Source organism: Hemitrygon akajei, chromosome 30, assembly GCF_048418815.1.
Source record: "Hemitrygon akajei chromosome 30, sHemAka1.3, whole genome shotgun sequence".
Classification (NCBI taxonomy): Eukaryota; Metazoa; Chordata; class Chondrichthyes; order Myliobatiformes; family Dasyatidae; genus Hemitrygon; species Hemitrygon akajei.
Genome location: NC_133153.1, coordinates 1,809,354 through 1,837,214, shown reverse-complemented (window position 1 = coordinate 1,837,214; position 27,861 = coordinate 1,809,354). Strand labels below are relative to the sequence as shown.

Genomic DNA, 27,861 nt, shown 5'->3' with positions numbered 1-27,861 from the left:
TACCTATCTAAAAGTCTCTTAAAAGACCCTATTGTATCCGCCTCCACCACCGTTGCCGGCAGCCCATTCCACGCACTCACCACTCTCTGAGTAAAAAAACTTAACCCTGACCTTCTTCTCTGTACCTACACCCCAGCACCTTAAACCTGTGTCCTCTTGTGGTAACCATTTCAACACTGGGAAAAAGTCTCTGACTATCTACACCAGGGGTGGGCAAACTTTTTGACTTGTGGGCCACAAAGGGTTCTAAAATTTGACAGGGGGGCCGGACCAGGAGCAGATGGACGGAGTGTTTTGGTAATACACCTCATAAGAGAAAATAAAATATCATGGGATATGTAGAAAACATGTGCTTTAATTTCAATTGAAAATGAACAAATGCATTACAACAAAATATCTGTCTCTGAAGTCCCATGGTATTTAGCTATTTATTGAAATGACTTTTAAAACACTGAAAATTAAATGAATAAAATACAGCTTTTTTTAATAGTAACAGTTATTATTTTAAAGCACTGAAAATTCTGTTATCCTTCAAGATATTATCATCATCACTCTCCTCCTGACTGTCTTTATTTCAAAAACGGTAGGAGATGCAGGTCTGCTTGTCCTGCTCCTTCTTATTCAATTGTCCCCTGTGCCAAAACTCAACAACGACCAGTGTCACTGACAGAACAGTGATAGCGCGCCAGTATGCGGTTATTTGATCTGGAGCGCATTTTTTATTTTGAGAACGTACGTGCACCTGCGCACTACTCATGTCCGTCACTTAACAGAAATGACATGTAACATGTAAGGCTTATTGAAAAAAATATTTTCAAATGCATTTTTTACATAACACAACGAAGAAACTTATTTTTAATTTCAGTGGGAACAGTGTTGTTGGTCTCCCTTTTTAGCCAGCGTATCAAAGTCTGGATTTAGTTTTGTTGTGGCGATTCTCAGGATGGATCTGAGGTGTTAACAAGGTTTATTAATATAATTTCATCAAGTTCTGCGGGCCGGATTAAAAAGCTTAACGGGCCGCATATGGCCCGCGGGCCGTAGTTTGCCCATGCCTGATCTACACGATCAATGCCTCTCATCATCTTATACATCTTATGGACCACCAAATCTCTCTGTGTATCAATGCTCCTAAAGGAGCATTCACATTATATCATCTTCATTTGACTTTCCATAGTCCAACAATTCACGTGAGAAAGATAAGCAAGTCCATTACTGACTACAGGTAGTCCCCGAGTTACAAACGTCTGACTTACAGACAACTCGTACTTATGAACCGATGAAGGAGAACGCTGTCCACCATTTTAAGTCATTGCCGTTGACACTATGTTGAGTGTTTAACTTTTTATTTGGCTTAAATTTTTCTTAGTAAGATTCACCCTGACCCCCCCCCCCCCCCCACCCCCACCCCCGTTCTGGTCGGCTGGTGGCACAGTCAGATCAGCACTGGGCTAGAGAACAGAGGTTCCCGAGTTCGATTTAGTGACAGACCGCTCCCGTGCTGGGTTGATGCCAATCCAGTGACTCATGTACCATCCGTGCCAGGTTGATGTCGAGCTCGCAACTCGGCGTCATAAAAAGAAACACTGCCAACTCCAGTTTAAATTCCCACGTGGAGTATTGTGAAGGATCAAATACCCAAACCCAGCACAGCCCCCACTTGTCCCATTTAACCTGTCTCAGTGCGGTGCAGTTTAGGACCCGGGGAATTCAGTGCTATGGTCCTTAGGACCCAGCGGACCTCGGGAGCTGTGCAGGTTGGGACCCGCCGCCCGCAGTGTTTCTGTTCCATTGAGGGGATGCGATCGCGATTGAAAATAAAGTGCAAATAATAAAGAGTTTGGAAAGAGGTGAAATGCCATTGGTCATTGGAAAAGCGTTAAGCTACAGTTGGTCAACGATCGGAACAATTTTAAGGGATAATGGATAAAGCGAGTATAATGGAGCATGTGAAAAGCCCTGCCCTGATGAAAGCTACAATTATTACTAAGCAACGCAGTGGTTTAATTATTGGAATACATACATTTCTTAAGTGTTTTATATGTATAGAAAGGTAAAATATATACTATATACTGAGACAAACGTTTGACTAACTGACGCTAAATAATACCGGATGTACTTGTTCCGACTTATACAAATCTGACTTAAAGACGGACTCAGAATCAGAATTCATACATAACCCGGGGACTGCCTGTATAAGTATAGAAAACCTACTTCTTCCTGACTGTAATAACAGCTACGCCACACAGGTTTATCAATATTTACTTATTTACATCAGCATAATTGATTCTTAAGATACGTTCAGACAAAGCAAAAAACCTAAAACATTTTCCAACTTATAAATAAGCCATGCAATTATAGAACATAGAGCACTTTTTTGGCCCTTGGTATCTGTGCTAAGGAAAATGCCTAATGAAGATTCAAAGTGAATTTATTACCAAAGTACTATATGTACAAAGTACTGCCCTGAGATTCATTTTCTTGCAGGCATTTACAGAAAAAAAGAAAATACATTTGCTTTTACAAAAAGTTATACATAAACAAAGACTGGCAAATAACCAATGTGCAGAAGAAGATAAACTGTAAATAATACTGAGAGCATGAGAGAATGAATTCCCTACACACTATCCGTACCCCTCCATTTCCTTAATACTCTCGTGCCTGTTAAAAATCTCAGGAACACCACTAATATGTCTGTTTTCACACTGGCAGCACATTCTAGGCACCTGCCACTGTATAAAAATAAAATACCTGGTCAAAGTTCCCACCTCAGAAGTCTGTGTCTTCTGGTTTTAGACTCCTGTAACATGGTATTCCAACCCCTATACTCAGTGCCCTGACTGATGAAGGCATGTATGCCAAATGCCACCTTCACCACTCTGTTTTTCTGTGGCACCACTTTTAGGTAATGTGTATCTATTATCCTTAGGTGTCTTTGTTCTACACTACTCTCCACAGCTCTGCTATTTATTGTGCAAGTCCTCCCCCGGGTAGCTGACCAAAATGCAACACAATGCACTTGTCTGAGTTAAATGCTATCTGCCTCTTTCTTATTTCATTTAGATCCTATTGTAATCATAAGATCTTCCTTACTGTCCTCTACACCATCCCTAAATTTACCGACATTGTCCTCCTAATTGTTTATATGTAATAGTGGTCCCTGAACTAATCCCTGTGGTTCACCAGTTTGAAAAAACAACCATTTCTTTCACCAGGCCAATTTTGCATCCAGTTGGCTAGTTCGCCCTTGATGAGCAAGGCAATCGAGGTTGAACTCCATGTGATTCAATCTTTATCCACTTGAGTAACTGCCTTACACAATTGTGGTTATCGTTTCCAAAGGTTCCACCACTTGCTTATTTGTGTTAGAGCACATCTCCCTCACTACTAGAACTTTGTACATACTGGTTTAAAAAAGCTTACTGGGTGCATTCAGCATACTTCACCCAAATATAGGCTCTTTTCACTAAAGCAATCCTAGATAATACTGGGAAAGTTAAAGTCACCTACTACTACAAATTTGCTTTTATATTTGTTCTGACTGGGATTTGTCAGTCTGGCAATTCTGACTGGCCTTTATTATAATCCCATTGTCCCTTTCATATTTATAAGTTCTACCCATATATTGATTTGCTGATTACCTCCCTGCACTGTGCTATTGTGCTCCCCCTGATCAGTAGTGTAATTTCTCCTTTTTTTTTGTACACTGCCACCCCCTTCACCCTGAATCATGCCTGAAAATGCGATATTCAAGAGAATAGAGCTGCCTATCTTACCTATGCCTCAGTCACGTTTCTGTGATTATCATAATATCTTAATCCACCTCTCAACTCACCTTCGCCATCTTATGCTCCACTGCCCATTTCTGGCTGCTTTGCAACCACATTTCTTCACTTACAACATATACGCTCTTATAAGACACCCAGTGGAACCCAATGTAGTCTTCTGATGCTGTAGCGCATCTGTTTCAAGGTTTGATGTGTTGTGTTTTCTGAGATGTTCTTCTGCATATCACCGTTAGAATGCATAATTATTTGAGTTACTGTCGTCTTCCTGTCAGTTTGAACCAGTCTGGCCATTCTCCTCTGACCTGTAACATTACATTTTTGCCCACACAACTGATGCTCACTGGATTTTTTTTGCAACCCTCTCTCCGGGGCTTGTCACAAACTTGTTAACTCTGTTAACAGCCACGTGACTCAGCAGAGAGAAGGCAACCTTCCAGAAGCAGCACACCTTTAGGATCAGTATGATTTAGGTTCAATCAAACAGCAAAGTTGAAATGTCCTGGGCAGGGACGTGAATTGTAGTGAATGCTGTGTACTGTTCCATGCAAAGTTATCATTTGCATACACCAACATAAAATTATAAAGGAAGTATTTTACTGATTTTTCAACTTTAACGAACAGAAAAAGAAAGGAAAAATAAAAGGACCCATTACAATTAAAGCAGTCTAAATGTGCACATGAACGTTGCAGCTGATTTCTGGAGTAATTGGGTGTATTGCTTTCCTCATGCGCAGAGCCCACGCTCTGCCTGAAAGACATCATCCATAGTTTGAACTTGCCTCAATGACCATCTTGAGCGCACTGGCTAACTCAGGAATACTGACACTTCCCCCTTGGAACTTTTCATCTGCACAAAGCACATCTTACAATGGCATTTGAGTGGCATTCTGCGAGTATCTTCCCTTCTCCTCTGCAGCCCCTGCGGAATGGTCCCCAAACTAGAGTACTGTCCTTCAGAAATCTGATTGGTGAAAGCATCAAAAGATACAATGAGGATGCATGATGGAATGTCAGAGTGGCCGAATTCTGCTTCCCTGTCTTATGTTTCTTATCCCACTGGACAAATATCCCAAGACCAAACTCGATTGGCAGACTCAACATACCTGAGTTGGACAAAATAGATAGATAGATACTTTATTCATCCCCATGGGGAAATTCAACTTTTTTCCAATGTCCCATACACTTGTTGTAGCGAAACTAATTACATACAATACTTAACTCAGTAAAAAAAAAATATGATATGCATCTAAATCACCATCTCAAAAAGCATTAATAATAGCTTTAAAAAGTTCTTAAGTCCTGGCGGTAGAATTGTAAAGCCTAATGGCATTGGGGAGTATTGACCTCTTCATCCTGTCTGAGGAGCATTGCATCGATAGTAACCTGTCGCTGAAACTGCTTCTCTGTCTCTGGATGGTGCTATGTAGAGGATGTTCAGAGTTATCCATAATTGACCGTAGCCTACTCAGCACCCTTCGCTCAGCTACCGATGTTAAACTCTCCAGTACTTTGCCCACGACAGAGCCTGCCTTCCTTACCAGCTTATTAAGAAGTGAGGCGTCCCTCTTCTTTGTTTCCTTGTTTTTAGCCGAAGCCAAAATACAAGTCTGTGAAGCTTACTAACGGGACACACTGTGTTTGCAGAAAACTGCTCAAATAAAAATACCTCACAGCATAGCAGTAGAAATCTTAACCAGGGCATTACATTCTCCCCCACCAAAAATAGTCATTGGCTTATGACTTTGTAAGCCTTTGGAACTTATCAAACCATTATTAATAATTCAGCATTCAAATGAATTCCGTGATTTCACAACCTCCAATCCATTTGTAAGTGGAAAAAACATATTGGATGGTAGCATTGGCTATAACATCTATTGGAAACCCACTCATATGGACTTGCACCATAACAACAATAGCCACCAACACACCTCCCAGTGTAGAGCAGTTATTTCTGCTTTGATTAACCATGTGAAAACTATTTCAGACCAGTCAAGTCTCCTCAAGGAAATAAGATTACTACACATGACGTTCCTACGGAATGAATACAAGGTGAAGGAAATCAATCGGGCCTTTAAAAGGGCTGACAGAAAAACCAGGAAACCTAACAACGAGGAGGAACCTGTCATTACTGCCTGTCTTTCTTACGTTTCCATGGTTCTGGAAGGATCGCCATGATCCTGAAGAAATACTGAATTAGTACCATCCACAAACCTGTAAGGAAGTCACAGCTTATTGGGTCAAAGATAACCTGGGAGTCAGGCTGGCTGACGTTTACAGGGTTCCCTATGATTACGGAGCAGTGTATATTGGCAAGGTGGAATCCTGCATCATGGAGCACAGGATGGTTTGGTCCATTTGGTTTGGCAGTAACAGAACACTGCATTTACAATGGCCATAGTATTGACTTTGACAGCACAAAACTACTGTGCTGCGCCTTTTGGGACCACCTGTTAAAGGAAGCCATTGGAATAAAACTAGAGGAAAAGAATTTTAACAAAGACGAAGGTCCTGCTCTAAGTAAGAACTGGAATTTAATTGTGAACAAGGTGGGAGAGTGGAAACCTGATTGAATGAGGACTAATCATTCAGGCGGGATGGACTATGAAGGTATTAATACCATCGGTCTGGACATGCCCAGGCATTATCCCTGAAGATGATGGCAGAGTTTGTTATTGGTTATAAACTTTGGTTATAATCAACAGCTGGAAGCCTGAGGAAGAGTTTATTCCCAGGTGCATCATATGTCAGCCTATCTGGGAGCTTCCTGACTCTGAGACTGCCTGAGCTTCAACTTTTTCAACCTCAGCCTCTCTTTGTGACCATTCCTGTATACCCTGTCTATCAGTTGTACCTTCTGGTGACGCAGTTCCTTCTGCCCCTGACTGAACTCAGCTTCTTTCAGTTTAAGCAGGTGCTGTCAACCTCCACTGAGAGTCCTCTCTCAGAAAGTGGTGTCCTCAATCACTCTAGCTACTCCTCCAGGTTTAGACCGGGTGTACAACATAATTCCTCATCATTCTGCTTAGGAGGAACTTGCACCTTCTCAAAAGCAGCTCTGAACACTGGGTGAATGGACATTACAGGAAAGATACTGTCCTGCATCGAGGAATGGCTGACAGGCAGAAGGCAGCGAGTGGGAATAAAGGGAACCTTTTGTGGTTGCCTGCCAGTGACTAGTGCTGTTCCTCAGGGGTCAGTATTTTTCACATTATTTGTCAATGATTTAGATAATGGAATTGATGGTTTTGTGGCAAAATTTGTGGATGGTACAAAGCTTGGTAAAGGAGTAAGTTGTGCTGAGGAAGCAATGAGATCGCAGCAAGACTTAGACAAACTGGAAAAATGGACAAAAATGTGGCATATGAAATACAGTGTTGGGAAATGTATGATAATGCAGTTTCTGGTAAAAGGAACAGTAGTGCAGACTATTAGTTAAATGGAGAGAAAATTCAAACATCAGAGATGCAGAGGGACTTGGGAGTCCTCATGCAAGACTCACAGAAGATTAAATCACAGGTTGACTATGTGGTAAAGAAGGCAAATGCAAGGAGATGATGCTGAAGCTTTATAAGAAACTAGTCAGGCTGCACTTGGAATACTGTCAATAGCTTTGGGCCCCGTATCTCAGGAAGGATGGGTTTGGCAGCTTTGGGCCTGTACTCACTGGAATTTGGAAGAATGTGTGGGGATCTCATTGAAATCTACCAAATGTTGAAAGGACTAGATAAGGTGGACATGGAGAGGTTGTTTCCTCTGGTGGGAATATCCAGAGCTAGAGGACACAGCTTCAAAATTGAGGGGCAACCTTTTAGAACACAAGTAAGGAGGAATTTTTTTTTAGCTAAAGAGTGGTGAATCTGTGGAATGCTTGGCCACAGACTGCGATAGAGGCCAAGTCTGTGGGTATACTGATTGGTTGGGACATCGAGGGATATGGTGAGAGGGCAGGTGTATGGAGTTGAATGGGATCCAGGACCTGCCATGAGTGGACTCAATGGGTTAAATGGCCTAATTCTGCTCTATGTCTTATGGTCTAAGGTTTTCAGAAAATTCTCTTCATTTCTTTTCTTACATGTTCCTGCGTGCCTTCTCACAATGGGAGTATTTGTTTCCACATGAATGGAAGCTTCACGTTTTTCAACGGGATCCGACAAACCAATATTAATGTGTCAATAGTCTCAGCTACTCTGACATCTGCTTCCAAAATCTCCAGTTTCAACGACAAATAATTGTTCTACGGGTAATCATCAGCACTAAGCCCCCAAGTCTCAAAGGCACTGAGTGGTGTCAATGGTAAATGCCTCAAATACTGGTTATAAAAAGATTTATAAAATAAAGAAACTTGAGAACCAGTGTCAAGTTTGACTCTAGCATAAGTACCTTCCATAGAAACATAGAAAATAGGTGCAGGAGTAGGCCATTCAGCCCCTGGAGCCTGCACCGCCATTCAGTATGATCATGGCTGATCATCCAACTCCGAACCCTGTACCTGCTTTCTCTCCATACCCCATGATCCCTTTAGCCACAAGAGCCATATCTAACTCCCTCTTAAATATAGCCAAAGAACTGGCCTCAACTGTTTCCTGTGGCAGAGAATCCCACAGATTCACCACTCTCTGTGTGAAGAAGTTTTTTCTCATCTCGGTCCTAAAAGGCTTCCTCTTTATCCTTAAACTGTGACCCCTTGTTCTGGACTTCCCCAACATCGGAAACAATCTTCCTGCATCTAGCCTGTCCAATCCCTTTAGAATTTTATACGTTTCAATAAGATCCCCCCTCAATCTTCTAAATTCCAGCGAGTCTAAGCCTAGTCGATCTAGTCTTTCTTCATATGAAAGTCCTGCCATCCTAGGAATCAATCTGGTGAACCTTCTTTGTACTCCCTCTATGGCAAGAATGTCTTTCCTCAGATTAGGGGACCAAAACTGCACACAATACTCCAGCTGTGGTCTCACCAAGGCCTTGTACAACTGCAGTAGAACCTCCCTACTCCTGTACTCGAATCCTCTTGCTATGAATGCCAACATACCATTTGCCTTTTTCACCGCCTGCTGTACCTGCATGCCCACCTTCAATGACTGGTGTACAATGACACCCAGGTCTCGTTGCACTTACCCTTTTCCTAATTGGCCACCATTCAGATAATAATCTGTTTTCCTGTTCTTGCAACCAAAGTGGATAACCTCACATTTATCCACACTAAATTGCATCTGCCATGTATTTGCCCACTCACCTAACCTATCCAAGTCACCCTGCATCCTCTTAGCATCCTCCTCACAGCTAACACCGCCGCCCAGCTTCGTGTCATCCGCAAACTTGGAGATGCTGCATTTAATTCCCTCGTCTAAATCATTAATATATGTTGTATACATCTGGGGTCCCAGCACTGAGCCTTGCAGTACCCCACTAGTCACTGCCTGCCAATCTGAAAAGGTCCAGTTTATTCCCACTCTTTGCTTCCTGTCTGACAACCAATTCTCTATCCACATCAATACCGTGTGCTTTAAGTTTGCACACTAATCTCCTGTGTGGTACCTTGTCAAAAGCCTTTTGAAAATCCAAATATACCACATCCACTGGTTCTCCACTATTCATTCTACTAGTTACATCCTCAAAAAATTCTATAAGATTCGTCAGACATGATTTTCCTTTCACAAATCCATGCTGACTTTGTCCGATGATTTCACCTCTTTCCAAATGTGCTGTTATCACATCTTTGATAACCGACTCTAGCATTTTCCCCACCACCGATGTCAGGCTAACCGGTCTGTAATTCCCCGGTTTCTCTCTCCCTCCTTTTTTAAAAAGTGGGGTTACATTAGCCACCCTCCAATCCTCAGGAACTAATCCAGAAACTAGGGAGTTTTGAAAAATTATCACTAATGCATCCACTATTTCTTGGGCTACTTCCTTAAGCATTCTGGGATGCAGACCATCTGGCCCTGGGGATTTATCTGCCTTTAATCCCTTCAATTTACCTAACACCACTTCCCTACTAACATGTATTTCCCTCAGTTCCTCCATCTCACTAGACCCTCAGTCCCCTACTATTTCCGGAAGATTATTTATGTCCTCCTTAGTGAAGACAGAACCAAAGTAGGTATTCAGTTGGTCTGCCATGTCCTTGTTCCCCATGATCAGTTCACCTGTTTCTGGCTGTAAGGGACTTACATTTGTCTTAACCAATCTTTTTCTTTTCACATATCTATAAAAACTTTTACAGTCAGTTTTTATGTTCCCTGCCAGCTTTCTCTCATAATCTTTTTTCCCTTTCCTAATTAAGCCCTTTGTCCTCCTCTGCTGGACTCTGAATTTCTCCCAGTCCTCAGGTGTGCTGTTTTTTCTGGCTAATTTGTATGTTTCTTCCTTAGAATTGATACTGTCCCTAATTTCCCTTGTCAGCCACGGGTGCACTACCTTCCCTGGTTTATTCTTTTGCCAAGCTGAGATGAACACTTGTTGTAGTTCATCCATGCGATCTTTAAATGCTTGCCATTGCATATCCACTGTCAACCCTTTAAGTATCATTTGCCAGTCTACCTTAGCTAATTCATGTCTCATACCTTCAAAGTTACCCTTCTTTAAGTTCAGAACCTTTGTTTCTGAATTAACTATGTCACTCTCCATCTTAATTAAGAATTCCACCATATTATGGTCACTCTTACCCAAGGGGTCTCGCACGACAAGATTGCTAACTAACCCTTCCTCATTGCTAAGTACCCAATCTAGAATGGCCTGCTGTCTAGTTGGTTCCTCAACATGTTGGTTCAGAAAACCATCCCGCATACATTCCAAGAAATCCTCTTCCTCAGCACCCTTACCATTTGGTTCACCCAATCTATATGTAGACTGAAGTCACCCATTATAACTACTGTTCCTTTATTGCACACATTTCTAATTTCCTGTTTAATGCCATCCCCAACCTCACTATTACTGTTAGGTGGCCTGTACACAACTCCCACCAGCGTTTTCTGCCCCTTAGTGTTATGCAGCTCTACCCATATCGATTCCACATCCTCCAGGCTAATGTCCTTCCTTTCTATTGCATTAATCTCCTCTCTAACCAGCAACGCTACCCCACCTCCTTTTCTTTCCTGGCAATTCCTCCTGAATATTGAATATCCGTGGATGTTGAGCTCCCATCCTTGGTCACCCTGGAGCCATGTCTCTGTGATCCCAACTATATCATATTCATTAATAACTATCTGCACATTCAATTCATCCACCTTGTTACGAATGCTCCTCGCATTGACACACAAAGCCTTCAGGTTTGTTTTTACAACACTCTTAGCCCTTATACAATTATGTTGAAAAGTGGCCCTTTTTGATTTTTGCCCTGGATTTGCCTGCCTGCCACTTTTACTTTTCACCTTACTACTTTTTGCTTCTACCCTCATTTTACACCCCTCTGTCTCTCTGCACTTGTTCCCATCCCTCTGCCACATTAGTTTTTTTTTTAAATTTTTTTGATTAGTTTTTCAAAACATTTTACAAAATTAAAAACCCCAAATCCCAATGAGGAGCATTAATACAGTGCAAGATTAAGCATACAATAACAATATGCTACAAAGGAAGAGAATTTAACAAAAAAGCACCTAAATTAAAGACAAATGAGCTTAGTGTCCTCCCCAAGCCCCACAACACAAGAAAAAAACAACAACTCCAGACCAACTACCACACAGTATAAAGAGTATAAGTCCGGACAGTCAAACTCCCAGACTGTGAATACACTTAGCAACAGAGGATAATAATGCCTACTACCAGAAAAAAAAAGGGAGCTGAAAACAAGGGACCGAAAAGAAGAGAAAAAAAAAGGAAAAAAAAACCCTAGTCAAGAGGAAGGTTATGAAAGTACTCGATAAAAGGTCCCCAGACCTTATGGAACTTTAGATCCGAATTAAGAACTGAATAATGAATTTTTTCGAGGTCCAAGCAGGCCATAATGTCGTTAAGCCATTGCGCATGAGTGGGCGGGGCAACATCTCTCCATCTAAGGAGGATCAAGCGTCTCGCCAGGAGAGAGGCAAAGTATAGTATTCGGCATTTGGTCGGACCCAGACATAAATCTGTCTCGCCCCAAAATCCGAACAGAGCAATTAAGGGGTTAGTTTCTAGGTGCTGATTCAGATTACCCGATAATGTAGTGAAGACATCTTTCCAGAATTTCTCCAAGCTAGGACAGAACCAGTACATATGGATGAGAGAGGCCACGCCCCTCTTGCATTTATCACAGAGCGAACTAATGCCAGGGTAGAATCGAGATAGTTTAGATTTAGACATATGGGCTCTATGAACAATCTTAAACTGTAAGAGGCAATGGCGAGCACAAAGGGAGGTTGAGTTAACCGATTTGAGAACTGAGTCCCTGCTCTCCTCGGATAAGGAGATATTTAAATCCTGCTCCCAGGCCATTTTAATTTTATCCACAGGGGCCCGTCGTAAGGCTGCTAGTTTATCTCAGATAATTGAAATTAAACCTTTACCTAGTGGATTAATGGAAAGAAATAGGTCCATAGCATTTTTCACAGGCATTTCAGGAAAGTTAGGAATTAAAGGAGCAGTAAAGTGTCGGATTTGGAGATATCTGAAAAAGTGAGCGTTAGGCAGGTTGAACTTAACTAAAAAGAAGCGAAGCGATTATCAATGAAGAGATCTTCAAAATGTCTAATGCCCTTCCTGTACCAAACATGGAATGCTGAATCGTATGTAGTAGGTAAAAAAAGGTGATTATGTGCGACAGGGCTAGAAATGGAAAACCCCTGGAAACCATAGCATTTCCTGAACTGAGCCCATATACGCAAAGTGTGTCTAACCAGAGGATTAGCTATTGATCTGGGCAGACTGCTAGGGAGTGCAGAGCCAAGAAGTGCAGATATAGATAATTCTTTAGTGGAGCTCAACTCCATTGCCACCCAGTTAGGGCACTCGGGTTGACCGTGGAAGAAAGACCAGAAGGCAGCACAACGTATATTAGCTGCCCAGTAATATAAGCGAAAGTTAGGTAAAGCCATGCCACCCTCTTTTTTAGATTTTTGGAGGTGGATTTTATTAATTCTAGAGCGCTTATTCTGCCACAGATATGACAAAATAATAGAGTCTAAGGAATCAAAAAAAGATCTAGGAATAAAAATTGGGATAGATTGAAATAAGTATAAAAATTTGGGGAGAACATACATTTTAACAACATTAATACGACCTACCAAGAACATAGATAGAGGTGACCATTGTACCAGACTCTGTTTTATAGCATATGAAAGATTGACAAAGTTTTCACGAAAGAGATCTTTAAACTTCCTTGTGACTGTAATTCCAAGATAAGTAAATTGATTATGGACTACTTTAAAAGGGAGATCCCGAAATATTAGTTCTTGTGCTTCTTTATTAATTGGGAAAAGTTCACTCTTATGTAAGTTGAGTTTATAGCCAGAGATCTGGCTAAATTGGTCAAGAAGTGAAAACATTAGAGGTAAGGATGTAGACGGATTTGAGAGAAAGAGTAATAAGTCATCAGCATAGAGAGAAACTTTATGCTCAACACCCCCTCTCCAAATCCCGGTCAATTCAGGACAATTTCGAAATGCTATCGCCAGAGGTTCTATAGCCAAATCAAAGAGAAAGGGACTTAAGGGGCATCCCTGACGGGTGCCACGTTTGAGATTAAATACTTGGGATTTCTGAAAATTAGTTAGAACAGAAGCAGTAGGACACAGGTACAGCAATTGGATCCAAGAGATGAAACTTTGGCCGAGGTCAAATTTTTCTAAGACTGCAAAAAGGTAGTTCCACTCTATATGATCAAATGCTTTCTCCACATCAAGGGAGATAACACATTCAGGAGTCCCAGTTGGAACTGAGTATAAAATATTAAATAGACGCCGAATGTTTAAAAAAGGGAGACGGTTTTTAACAAAGCCTGTTTGGTCATCAGAGATAATGGAGGGAATAACGGTTTCTAATCTATGAGCCAACACTTTAGCTAAGATCTTTACATCAACATTGAGCAGAGAGATCGGCCTGTACGAGGAACACTCTGTTGGGTCTTTGCCCTTTTTTAAAAGAAGAATAATAGATGCCTCATTGAAAGAGGGTGGCAATTTGCCATAATTAAACAAGTCAGATAATACTGAAAGTAACTGAGGAGAAAGTAGTGAAGAGAATGATTTATAAAATTCCACAGGGAACCCATCAGGTCCAGGAGATTTCCCTGAGGACAGTGCAGAAATTGCAAAAGATATTTCTTCTGGTGATATAGGCGCATTGAGTTTGGCTTTGAAATCAGATGAAAGTGAGGGGATATTCAGATTCTGTAAAAATTGATCCACAGAGATATTGTCATTCAGAGATTCAGAGGAATAAAGCCAAGAATAAAAATTTTTAAATGCGTCATTAATTTCTAAATGATCCGATGTAAAGTCTCCGTTCTCCTTCCGGATCTTTGTAATATGTTGTTTGGCTTTGGAACGCCTCAGCTGATTGGCTAGGAATTTACCAGACTTATCCCCATGAATGTAAAAGCGGCTCTTGCTTTCGAGAAGTTGGCGTTCGACAGGTTGAGTGGACAGAAGGTTAAATTTAGTTTGGAGTTCAACGCGCTTCTTGTATAATTCAGGGTTCTTAGTTTGGGCATATATTTGATCCAAATCTTTAATCTGGTTAATGAGGTCTGCTCGATCTGCACGGGATCTTCTATTGAGATTTGCTGTGTAAGAGATTATTTGACCCCTCAGATATGCTTTCATGGCATCCCAGACAATCTGGGATGGCACTTCAGGTGATGTATTAGTGTTAAAATAAAAGGTTATCTGGTCCTTAATAAATTTTACGAAATCATCATCCGATAATAAAGTTGAATCGAACCACCAGTGTTTGTTCCTCTGAGGGAGACCAGGAAAGTTCAGAGAGAGAGTAATTGGGGCATGGTCAGAAATCAGTATACTCTGATAGTTGTTACGTTCCCCAGTAACCGGGTAACTTTCCAGCAAAGATAGCGGGATCAGCTGAGTCGGATGCTACTATTTTCAAACGTTTTATTCAAAAAGGGGCACAAACGTATGGTTAATACAAAACATTCAGATCATATACATCGTCAAAACTCAATCTAAAACACCGGTGTAATAATAATCAATCAGAAATAAGCTCTATAGTTGTCTAGGGGATAATACTGAGTCCAATTGAAATATAAAGAGTCACTCAGAAGTCTGCAGGCTTTTCCCTTTTGGGAACCGCTGGGGTTTCACGTTGTGGAGAGAGAGAGATGGTTGAGAAAGGATAAACACTTGCCCGCTGTCTTTACAGAGCAAATCCTTGGAATCAGGGGAGCAGGCTTCCCCGTTGTTAGGTAAAAGCGGTCTTCCATTGGTTCCAGCCACAGATTCAAACTTTGGAATCTAACGCACGTGGCTTCCTTCAAAATGGCTTCCCGCTCCCACGGGAATTGGTATCGTGCTTCCTTGGTGTCTCCTTGGCGCGTCTGAGGGTTGTCCCCCCCTCAGACCCTCCTTTATACTTCTTCACGGGATCGCAGGTGTCAATCAGGTTGCAGGTGATGCGATCTCTCTCTCAACCAGCCCACTTTGCCCGAGGGCTTTTCACGTGGTCTCCATGAGACAATAGTCAATGTTGCCTTTATTCTGCTTCTCGGGAGAACATGGTCTTCCGCACGTCCCTCTCTCTCTCTCCCATTTCCTGTGTCTATTCAGCACGTCTCTCCCCCTCTTGGGTCAGTTGACCCCCCCCCCTTGACTAGGGCTCTTGCGATTCTCACAAAGGAGGGGGCCGAGGTCATAACATAGTCACAAGAGTGGGCAAATGGGATAAGTTGGTTATCGAGTAAGAAATAGTCAATTCTAGTGAAGGTATGGTGAACATGTGAGAAAAAAGAATAATCTCTCTCCGTAGGATGGAGGAAACGCCATATATCAGAGATACCAAAATTAGAGAGAAACGATTGAATAGCTAAGGCAGATTTAGTAGGTGATCTGGTAACAGAGGACGATCGGTCCAGTTTAGGATCCAACCAACAGTTGAAGTCACCACCCAGTATAAGAGAGTATGAGTTTAAGTCTGGTAGTGAGGAAAAAAACCGTTCAAAAAAGTTAATATCATCAAAGTTGGGGGCATACAGGTTTGCTAGTACAACTTTAGTGTTATATAGTTTACCAGAAACAATAATAAAACGGCCATTTGTATCAGATATTTTATTATGGAGTTCAAAAGGAATATTTGAGTTAATAAGAATGGAAACTCCCCTAGCTTTAGCGGCAAAGTATGAATGAAAATGCTGACCCGCCCACTTTGACAGAAGCCGGGAGTTATCAAAACAACGAATATGAGTTTCTTGGAGGAAAACAATGTCAGCTTTGAGTTGTTTAATATGTGAGAATACCTTCCTCCTTTTAACAGGGTGGTTGAATCCCTTTGCATTCCAGCTCACGAATTTAAGTGCACTAGCCATTATCAATTACTAATGCATAAAAGGCAGCAGGCATATAAAAAGTCAAGCAGTACAATAGCAGTCTGGGAGCAGAGATGTAAACATAGATTTGTAAGGTCAAAATATAAACATGTCCTAAGCAATAAAGAGATGTTGGAATTGGAAAACCTACCCCACCTGCACAACCCAAAACTAGACGGCTACCAAAACAAGTAGCTAGCTCTACCAAAAAAATTAACCCAAATACAACTTCCAGATCTGTGTCATTAACAACAGTTCCGTATAAATACTATAGCAAATAATAACTAGTTTATGCACTAGAAAGCATAACTACAGATTAGAACACCTTCTGCAGAAATATAAAACTTAATACAGAGAAAATCGGAAGAAAACCAAAACTAACCTACCTGCGAAAAATTATAGAAGAATAAAGTAAGAGAAAGGGAAAAAAAAAGGTAAGAAGGAAAAAGAAAAAAGAAGAGGAAGGGGAAAATTATAAATTCAAGATGAGTATTTATCAACCATTTACAGAGAAGGGAGAAAAAAATTCAGAGATTAGAAAAAAGGGGTGAAGAAAAGAAAAAGATAAAATAAATAAATATTTAAAACAAAGGAAAAATAAATCAGCAGTTGAACTGTGAACCGACAAACAGGGAGGCCTTCACTAAATACTTTGAACCTCCAAAACAAGTTAGAGTTAGTTGTAGAACTCTGTAGGTAAAGTTATACAAGAATAAAAATAGATTACACACACACCAAATCCCAGGAGAGATTGTCAACAGCCCTTAAAGTTTCAATGAATAATGTCTGAGTGATTCAAGTGAATTCCGAGTCCAGAAAAAGTAATTTTACTACGAGGAGTACTTATCCACCATTTTAGGAGGTCCGATCAGATTCCGAAGATGACTGGATAGCCGGAAGACTTGCCACAAACGCTTCAGCTTCCTTCGCTGATTTGAACCACTTGTATTTCCCGGTATTAAGCTTGATTCGTAGATCGGCAGGGTTACGAAGGGAAGGTTTGAAACCACGATCAAAAAGCACTTTCATTGCGCCTTTAAACTCAGCGCGCATCTTTAAGGTCTGGGGTGCAAAATCTTCCACAAAGCGAATGGTTGTATCCTGGAAAGGAAAAGACCTCCTGCGTAGAGGTGCCTCTACGATCAGACTGTGTTTTACCTGGTATTGATGGAAACACAAGATTACTGGTCGCGGGCGGGAGCCCAGAATTCCAGGGGGAACGTAAACTCTGTGTGCCCGTTCGAGCTCGGGCGGCTTCGGAAGCAAATCTTTCCCGAATAACTCACAGAGAAACTCGGGTAAAAACTTCACGGTTGATCCCTTTTTGGTCGCCTCTGGCAATCCAAGAATTCTGATATTACAGCGTCTGCTGCGATTTTCGAGATCCACCATTTTGGAAAGAAGTTTGTTAGATTTTTCCTCTAAGCTGGAACAGAGAGTCTCCAAGTATCGAACACGACTTTCTAAATCTTCAGAAATTGAATCGATGCGAGATAAGTGTTCAGCATGTTTGTCCACTTTATCGTTGATCCAATCCAGTTTGTCTTCTAACTGTTTGAAAGCGGTTTTAAATTCCTTTAAGATTTCGTCTCGGAGCTTTCCAAGCGCAACCATCGTCTCGTCCAACGGGGTCATAGCTTCTTTTCTCCCAGATTTAGAACCCTTGCTAGACATTGTAAGTTAGATATATTCACAGGCAAGTAAGAGATACCAAAATAATTCCTAACTAAGGTTTAAAAAATGGAGACATTTAGTGCAAAGATAGCGACAGTAACGGAACAAAAGTTCGGAGCAGCTAAACAATCGCCATCTTACCGGAAGTCCTGCCACATTAGTTTAAATCCTCCTGAACAGCAGTAGCAAACGCTCCCCCTAGGACATTGGTTCCAGTCCAGCCTAGGTGCAGACCGTCCTGTTTATACCAGTCCCACCTCCCCCAGAACTGGTTCCAATGCCCCAGAAATTTGAATCACTCCCCCTTGCACCATTTTTCAAGCCACGTATTCATCTGAAATATCCTCCTATTTCTACTCTGACTAACATGTAGCACTGGTAGTAATCCAGAGATTATTACTTTTGTGGTCTTACTTTTTAGTTTATCTCCTAACACCCTAAATTCACCTTGTAGGACCTCGTCCCGTTTTTTACCTATATCGTTGGTACCTATGTGCACCACGACCACTGGCTGTTCACCCTCCCACTCCAGAATGTCCTGCAGCTGCTAAGAAACATCCTTGACCCTTGCACCAGGGAGGCAACATACCATCCTGGAGTCTCGTTTGTGGCCGCAGAAACACTTATCTATTCCCCTTACAATTGAATCCCCTATCACTATAGCTCTCTCCTTTTCCTTCCCTCCTGTGCCGCAGAGCCACCCATGGTGCCATGAACTCGGCTGCTGTTGCCTTCCCCTCATGAGATGTCTCCCCCAACAGTATCTAAAACAGTATATCTGTTTAGGAGGAGTCCTCAGGGGACTCCTTCACTACCTGCCTACTGCTACGCTGTCTAGTGGCCACCCATTCCCTTTCTGCCTGTGTAGCCTTTACCTGTGGTGTGGCCAACTCAATGAACATTCTATTCACGACTTTCTCAGCATCTCCGATGCTCCAGTATGAATCCAATCGCAGCTCCAGCCGCTCATTGCAGGTCTGCCAGAAGCTGCAGCTGGGCACACTTCCTGCACACATAGTCAACACAAAGTGCACTGCAGATGCTGTGGTCCAATCAAGATGTACAAAAAAGCTGGATGAACTCAGCAGGTCGGGCAGCATCCGTTGAAAGGAGCAGTCAACGTTTCAGGTTCAATGATGCCCTCACCCGCATCTCCTACATTTCCTGCACTTCAGCCCTCACCCCATCCTCCCATCACCACAACAGGGACCGTGTCCCCCTTGTCCTCACCTATCACCCCACCAGCCTCCGGATCCAGCGTATTATGCTCCGCAACTTCCGCCACCTTCAACAGGACCCCACCACTAAGGACATCTTTCCCTCTCTACCCCTCTCTGCTTTTCGCAGGGATCGTTCCCTCCGCGACTGCCTGGTCCACACGACCCTCCCCACAGATCTCCCAACTGGTACTTATCCCTGCAAGTGTAAGTGCTACACCTGTCCCTACACCTCCTCTCTTACCACCATTCAGGGCCCCAAACAGCCCTTCCAGGTGAGGCAACACTTGTGAGTCTGTTGGGGTCATCTGTTGCATCCGGTGGCCTTCTCTACATCGGCAAGACCTGACGCAGATTGGGGGACCGCTTCGTCGAGCACCGACGCTCCGTCCGCCACAACAGACAGGATCTCCCGGTTGCCACTCAATATGTCCATACATGGCCTCCTCTACTGCCATGATGAGGCCAAACTTCGGTTGGAGGAACAACATCTCATCTACCGTCTGGATAGTCTCCAGCCCCTTGGTATGAACATTGAATTCTCCAACTTCCAGTAATTCCCTCCCTCTCCCTTCCCCCATCCCACCTTCACTCTGTCTCCTCTTCTAGCTGCCTATCACCTCTCATGACTCTGCCGCCTTCTACTACCCATAGTGCTTTCCCCTTAGATTTCTTCTTCACCTATCCTGCCTATCCCCTCCCCCTCCCCCACCCCTTGATCTTTCCTTTGATTGGTTTTCCACCCTCCCCCCCACCTTCTTTATAGGGCCCCTGCCCCCTCCTTCTTTAGTCCTAACGAAGGGTCTCGACCCGAAAATCTGACTGCTCCTTTCAACGGATGCTGCCCGACCTGCTGAGTTCATCCAGCTTTTTTGTACGTCTGCACACATAGTCGTCAGGGACACTGGAAGTATCCCTGATTTCCCACATGCTGCAGGATGAACAAACCACAGGGCTGATCTCAGCTGACATGACCTACCCAATACGTTGCCTCAACTTTTGAAACGTTCTCCTTTTAAAGAAACTTACCTGGCCTTATCTCACTTGGAGTGAAGCTCGTCCTCAGCCTCTACTCGCCGGAGCCTCTCGAGTCAAAGCCTTCCTACTTGGTCTCTCTCTACTCCGTCGCCCACGACAACGTCGCCCGCTCCGTCTAACTGCTCTCTTTAAATTCTCCCGCTGCCTCATAGTCTGACTTACACGCACTTGCGCAGTCGTGCCCCCGTTAAACTGCCGAAGAAAATATGGATACATCAGAGCTTGGTACCACTAAATCTTTCGGAATAGTTTTTTGCACTTTAGTATTTCCCTTGACACATTGTTTTGGAATGTATTCTCTCTGAGACGTCAGTCCATTCCTTTTCTGGGCCCCTCCAGAGTTTTGCTCTTTTCTTCTCTGTTTGATTAACCGCTGACTTAACTTTTGAAGAATTTTTTGTCCCTCACAGTTTAGCTTGAAATGTCCATATTCTCCACAGTTTTAACAGAAAATACTAATCAGTTCTCTGGTCAGAGACCCTTTTCAGCCGCATTCCTCTGCTTATTAAGTCCTACAGGTGGGTCAGGTTTCCTAGTGGACATGTCAAGTTTAGTTGAAACATTAACAGACAACCATTGGGTCAGCTCAGCTCAAAGGCTTTTAACCTCATTTCTCAAAAGTTCTATCTCGGTGGCATCATAGGTCATTTTAGCAACAGACACCACCACTGAAGACATTACTTGGCGTTTAGAAACATTCTGCTCTTCAATAAATCTTTTCCTCCTCTCTAACTTCTCCGGAGTAACTCTGTAAAAGATGGAGGAGAGTGCATCTTGTGTAAAGCAATCATGTCATGTGACAGTACACCCTTCACAACTTGCTCCACCCTCAAGCAATTTCTGCCAGACAGTTGAATGCCCCTTTGTGGCACAAACAGTGCAGCAGTTTCTGCAACCCGAAAAGGTAGGCAGACAGATTCTCTCCTTTCCCCTGGAAATTGTGCCCAACCTTCATCATAAGGTCAGCTGAATTTTCAGTTGTGACAAAAACATCTTTCAGAGCATGCTGACATGGCTAATGGGTTTTCTGCCTTTAGGAAGCTCATTGTATTAGCCACCAAACCCTTTAAACTCTCTACTAGTCTCTGTTTTTTCATATTATCTAAGCACTGCCATGGATCCAGTAACTGAGATGTCTGCTCAACCAAAGCCTCATATTCTTCTTCCCCATTGGGTGTGGGCTTGACTCCAGAGAATATTCTCAGCCTATGATAGCTTTGGCACTTATCAACCAGTGATGTAGTAGTTGAAACAAATTCAGAATTTCAGTCTACACCTGAAGGACTTACTAGATCTTTCACATCAGACAGAGTCTTCCCTCACTCCATAGAAAAGACCATAAGACATAGGAGCAGAATTAGGCCATTCAACTCATCGAGTCTGCTCCACCATTCCATCATGGCTGAACTCGGAACCCACTCAACCCCATATACCTGCCTTCTCGCCATATCCTCTGATGCCCTGACTGATCAGGAAACAATTAACTTCTGCCACGGACTTGGCCTCCACTGCAGTCTGTGGCAGAGCATTCCACAGATCCACTACTCTCTGGCTAAAAAACACCCTCCTTACCTTTGTTCTAAAAGGTCACCTTTCAGTTTTGAGGCTGTGTCATCTAGTTCTGGATACCACCCCCCCCCCCCCCCATAGGAAACATTCTTTCCACATCCACCCCGTCTAGTCCTTAAAACATTCGATAGGTTTCAATGAGATCCCCCCCCCCGCATTCTTCTAAATTCCAGTGAGTACAGGCCCAAGGCTGCAGGATACTCTTCATATGTTAACCCCTTCATTTGAGGAATAATCCTCATGAGCCTCCTCTGGTCTCTCTCCAGTGACAATACATCCTTTCTGAGATATCGGGCCCGAAACTTTTGACAATGCTCCAAGTGCGGCCTCACTTATAAAGCTTCAGCATTAACTCCTTATTTTTATATTCTATTCCCCTTGAAATAAATGCCAACATTGCATTTGCCTTCTTTACCACCTTAAGACCTTTGAGTTTGCCTGGCACTTTTTCCTTTGTATTCTCAGGTTCACTCACTCCTGCTCCCTGACACTCACATCCTGCTGGTGTCTTCTACAATGAAGACAGATACAAAATACTCATTAAGTTCATCTGCTATTTCTTTGTCTCCAATTACAACCTCACCAGCATTATTTTCCAGTGGTCCAATATCAATTCTCACCTCCCTTTTACTTTTTATATAACTGAAAAATCTTTGGTATCTGGCTTTATATTATTGGCCAGGTTGCCCTCATATTTTATCTTTTTCCTTCTTATGGCTTTTTAGTTGCCTTTTGTTGGATTTTAAAAGCTTCCTAATCATCCAACTTCCCACTCACTTTTGCTACCTTACGTGCCCTTCGGCTTTTATGCAGTCCTTAACTTCCTTTGTTGCCTACCCCTGCCATTTGAGAGCTTCTTTCTCAAAGGCTTGTGAGCTAATCCCAGAAACTTAAGCCATCTCTGCTGTACCGTCGTCCTCCTCCAATCCACCTGGGCAAGCTACTCTCTCATTCCTGTGTAATTCCCCTTACTAATACATCTGATTCTACTTCTCACTCTCAAATTGCAGTATGAGTTCAATTATATAATGAATACTGTCTCCTAAGGGTTCCTTTACATTAAGCTCCCCAGTAAGATCTGGGTTATTTTTATTTACTCATTTATGGGATGTGGGCATGGCCAGCTAAGCCACTTGAGAAGGTGGTGATGAGCTGCCTTCTTGAACAACTGAAGTCCCCGAGGTATAGGTACACCCACAGAGCTGTTAGAGAGGGAATTCCATGACTTTGACCCAGCAACAATGAAGGAATGGCAATATGTTTCCAAGTCAGGATGGTGAGTGACTTGGAGGGGGATTTCCAAGTGGTGGTGTTCTCAGGTATCTGCTGTTCTTGTCCTTCTAGATGGTAGTGGTCATGGGTCTGGAAGGTACTGCCTTAGGAACTTTGTTGTGTTGTTGCAGTGCATCTTGTAGATAATATACACTGCTGCAACAGTTTGATGATGGTGGAGGGATTGGATGCTTCTGGAAGAGGTGCCAATCAAGTGGGCTGTCTTGTACTGGATGGTGTCGAGCTTTGTGAGTGTTGATGGAGCTGCACTCATTCAGGCGAGTGGCAAGTATTCCATTACACTCCTGATCTGAGCCTTGTAGATGGTGAACAAGCTTTGGGGAGTCAGGAGGTGAGTTACACGCCACAAGACTCCTAGCCTTTGACCTGCTCTGGTAGCCACGGTGTTTATATGGCTAGACCAGTTCAGTTTCTTGTCAATGGTAAACCCCAGGATGTTGATACTAGAGGATTCAGTGATAGTGATACCACTGAATGTCAAGGGATGATGGTTAGAGCCTCTCTTGTTGGAGATGATCATTGCTTGGCACTTGCATGGCTCGAATATTACTTGCCACTTGTCAGCCCAAACCCAGATATTTTCCAGGTCCTTCTGCATTTAGGTATGAACTGCTTTGATGAGTCACAAATGGTGCAGCACATTGTGCAGTTATCTGTGAACACCCCCACTTCTGACCTTATGATGGAAAGAAGGTCATTGGTGAAGCAGCTGAAGATGGTTGGTCCTAGGACATTTCCCTCAGGAATTCCTGCAGTGATGTCCTGAGTGTGAGATGACTGACCTCCAACCACCACAACTATCTTCCTTTGTGCCAGGTATGATTCCAATCAGTGGAGGGTTTTCCTTTTAATTCCCCTTGACTCCATTTTAGCTAGGCATCTTGATGCCATACTCAGTCAAATGCTGCCTTGATGTCAAGGGCTATCACTCTCACCTCACCTCTGGTACTTAGCTCTTTGGTCCATGTTTGGACCGAGAAGGTCAGGAGCTGAGTTGCCTTGACTGGGGAAATTTGGTGTAATGGTAATTTCCACTGGATCAGTAATCCAGAGACCCAGCTATACGCTGAGGACATGAGTTTGAATCCTACCATGGCAGATGGTGAATTTCAATTCAATAAAAATATCTGATGACCATGAAACCATGTCGATTTTTGTGGGAAAAAAAACCCATCTGGTTCACTAATGTCCTTTAGGGGAGAAATCCTGCTGCCCTTACCTGGTCAGGCCTATATGTGAATCCAGACCCACAGCAATGTGATTGACTCTTAATGCCTTCTGAAATGGCCTAGCAAGTCATTCATAGAACCATAGAACATTACAGCACAGAAACAGGCCTTTTGGCCCTTCTTGGCTATGCCGAACCATTTTTCTGCCTAGTCCCACTGACCTGCACCTGGGCCACATCCCTCCAAACCCCTCTCATCCATAATAGAACCATAGAACAATTCAGTTGTATCCAACCACTAAAACAAAAATATTACTCAACACCCAATCTGAGGTGATCTTTCCCCGAGTAGGCTCAAGCACAAGCTGCTCTAAAAAGCCATCTCATAGGAATTCAGCAAATTTCCTCTCTAGCTATTCAATATTAATGTGGTATTCCCAATACTCTTGCATATTGAAGTCTTCCCATTACAATTGTATCATTATCCTTATTACATGCCTTTTCCAGCTCCCTGTTGAATCTCAATCCCACATCTTTGCTACTATTTGGAAGCTTATATATGATTCTCATAATGTTTTTTCTACCCTTGATGCTTTTTACTCCACCCACAAAAATTCAACCTTCTCTTAACCTATGTCACCTCTTTCTAAAGATGTAATTCCATTTCTTACCAACAGTGCCACACCACCTATGCCTTCCTGACTGTCCTTTCGATACAAAGTATATCCTTTGATGTTAAACACCCAACCATGATCTTCTTGCAGCCATGACTCAGTGATGCCCACAATGCTACACGCACTTAAGTACAGTACCTTCTGTCCTACATTCTTTGCCCTTTTGAATTTTGCCTCTGTGGTAATATTTAACTCTTTGCTCTCTCTTCATTTGCACCCAATCATTGGCTTGTTCTTCCTTACATTCATGATACACCCATCATCGACTTGCAAACCTGCTTGCTCATATTCAGCCTCTATCATACTGGTTCCCATCCCCATATTAGTTTAAACCACTCCCAACAGCTCTAGTAAATTTGCCTCCAAGAATATTGGTCCCCCTCAGGTTCAAGTGCAACCTGTCCCATTTTACAGGTCCCACCTGCCCCAGAAGAGGTCCCAATTATCCAGAAATCTGAATCCCTGCCCCCTGCTCCAACTCTTCAACCACACATTTATCTACCACTTCATTCTATTCCTCTCCTCACTGTCGCATGGCACAGGCAGCAATCCTGAGATTACTACTTTTGAGGTCCTGCTTCTCAGCTTCCTCTTAACTCCCTGTATTCTGTTTTCAGGACCCCCCCCCCCCCCCCTTTCTACCTATGTCGTTGGTACCAATATGTACCATTACTTAGGGCTGCTCAACCTACCTTTTCAGGATATTGTGAACACGTTCAGAAACATTGCGGACCCTGGCACCTGGGAGGCAAACTACCATCCGTTTGTGGATTTCACATTCACAGAATCACCTGTCTGTCCCCCTGATTATTGAGTCCCCTGTGTCTGCTGCCATCCTGTTCAGTTCCCTTCTGAGCCATAGGGCCAGACTCAATGCTAAAGGCACGGCTACTCATGCTTCCCCCAGGTAGGTCATCCCCGCTAACAGTACTCAAAATGGAGTACTTATTGTTGAGGGGGGTAACCACAGGGGTGCTCTCCACTATCTGACATTCTCCGTTTCCTCTCCTGACAGTCACCTGTGTGGCCATTGGGGAGAATGGGAGTCTCCTGGAAATCCGATATCTGACACCCAGAACAGAGCACTGGCTCTGTAGATATTCTCCCTATTCTCTCAAGATTTGAATGAGAAATAAGGAATGAACTTACCTGCTTACCTTGCTTCTACCTGTTCTCACCAAAACCTTGTTGAACCAGAGCCTTTCTACTCTGCCTCAGACTACTCCGCCAAGTGGTGCTTGTTATTTATAGAAACTGGGTTTTTATGCAGGGGAACACTTGTTGCATCTGAGCAGTACTCCAATGAATAGAGAACAACTTGGCCTTTTAAAATCTTCACCCTCAGCTACATTCTCGCCATCTCTAGTGATATGAACTGGCCATGGCCCCACCTCACCAGGTACCCCTATCCGATCAGCCAGTGTGTCATGTCACTGGTAGTTGCATTGCACATGACCTTAATATCTGTATTATCCATCATAAAGTACTTCCCACAGCATCCATCATAAATTTCCACAAAATATTGGCTTAAACACACAAATATGCCACTTAATCAGTCCTTATACAGCATTCAATCTCTGGATGAGCACCCCACATTTTATTTTTTGCATCATTCTTAGTAAACTCTGGGGACTGTTGTGTGTGAAAATCCCAGGAGACCAGCAGTTTCTGAGATAATCAAACCACCGCATATGGCATTAACCATCCCTGCATGGTCAAAGTCACATAGATCACATTTCTTCCCCATTCTGATGTTCGGTCTGTTCAACAACTGAACCTCTTGACCATGTCTGGATGCTTTTATGCATTGAGTTGTTGCTACATAATTGGCTGATTGATATTTGCATTATCGATCAAGTTTACAGGTGTACCTAATAAAGTGGCTACTCAGTGTACCTAATAAGTGTGCATAATATAATAAACTTTGAACACTAGTATCTGCTGAAATATTACCATGTTGATGAAATAAAAGCTGGAATTATATATTTTTCTTCTCCTTCATTTTCAGAACTATATTTTATTTTATGCTTTGTTCTTCATGTATTAGTGCTCAACTGGAACAGCTCAATCAAGAGATGTCTGGAGTGCAAGAGTGTTACATTGCCATCTGTAAAGAAAAAGACTCATTGGAGAGCCAATTAAAGAAGGAAATGTCCCTCAAATTAACAACAGTGGAACAGGAAGTTAGTGAGAAACATTTTTGTTATTTGTTATTGGATTTTTTTTAACTGAACCTCTTTGAGGTGTTCATTAACACTTTGTTTTCTCCATTGTACATTGTAACTTTTTTCCTTACATTTAATGAGCCTCATGTTAGTGCTTCTGGTCTGTAGGATTGGCGGAATATTGAATGGAAAATTATCCGGTCTTACTAAATCCAGCCATTGAAAGATACTCCAGCAGAGCCTTGAGTTGGTTTTACTGACTTTGATATTACACCTGTAGCACTGATACGATTTTATGCAACTTGTGGTATGTCTAGGTGTTTGACAAGGAACCACATGATAGGCTTATCCAGAAAGTCAGAAGGCATGGAATCCAGGGAAGTTTGGCCAGATGGATTAAGAATTGGCTTGCCTGCAGAAGGCAGAGGGTCGTGATGGAGGGTGTACATTTGGATTGGAGGGTTGTGACTAGTGGTGTCCCACAAGGATCAGTTCTGGGACCTCTACTTTTTGTGATTTTTGTTAACGACCTGGATGTGGGGGTAGAAAGCAAACACGAGGAAATCTGCAGGTGCTGGAAATTCTAACAACAACACACACAAAATGCTGGTGGAACACAGCAGGCCAGGCAGCATCTATAGGGAGAAGCACTGTCGACGTTTCAGGGCCTGATGAAGGGTCTTGGCCCGAAACGTCGACAGTGCTTCTCCCTATAGATGCTGCCTGGCCTGCTGTGTTCCACCAGCATTTTGTGTGTGTTGTTGTGGGGGTAGAAAGGTGGGTTGGCAAGTTTGCAGACAACAGAAAGGTTGGCAGTGTTG

General features: G+C 42.8%; 1 protein-coding gene across 3 annotated transcripts in view; it reads left to right on the top strand.

The window, feature by feature from the left end:
* Positions 1-27,861, top strand: part of cep152 (centrosomal protein 152) — a 228,502-nt gene that overhangs the window by 124,487 nt on the left and 76,154 nt on the right. For all 3 annotated transcript variants that reach the window (XM_073032844.1, XM_073032843.1, XM_073032845.1), the window contains one exon: positions 26,923-27,058. In XM_073032844.1, the coding sequence (XP_072888945.1) occupies positions 26,923-27,058 (136 nt within the window). The remainder of the gene's footprint in view (positions 1-26,922; positions 27,059-27,861) is intronic.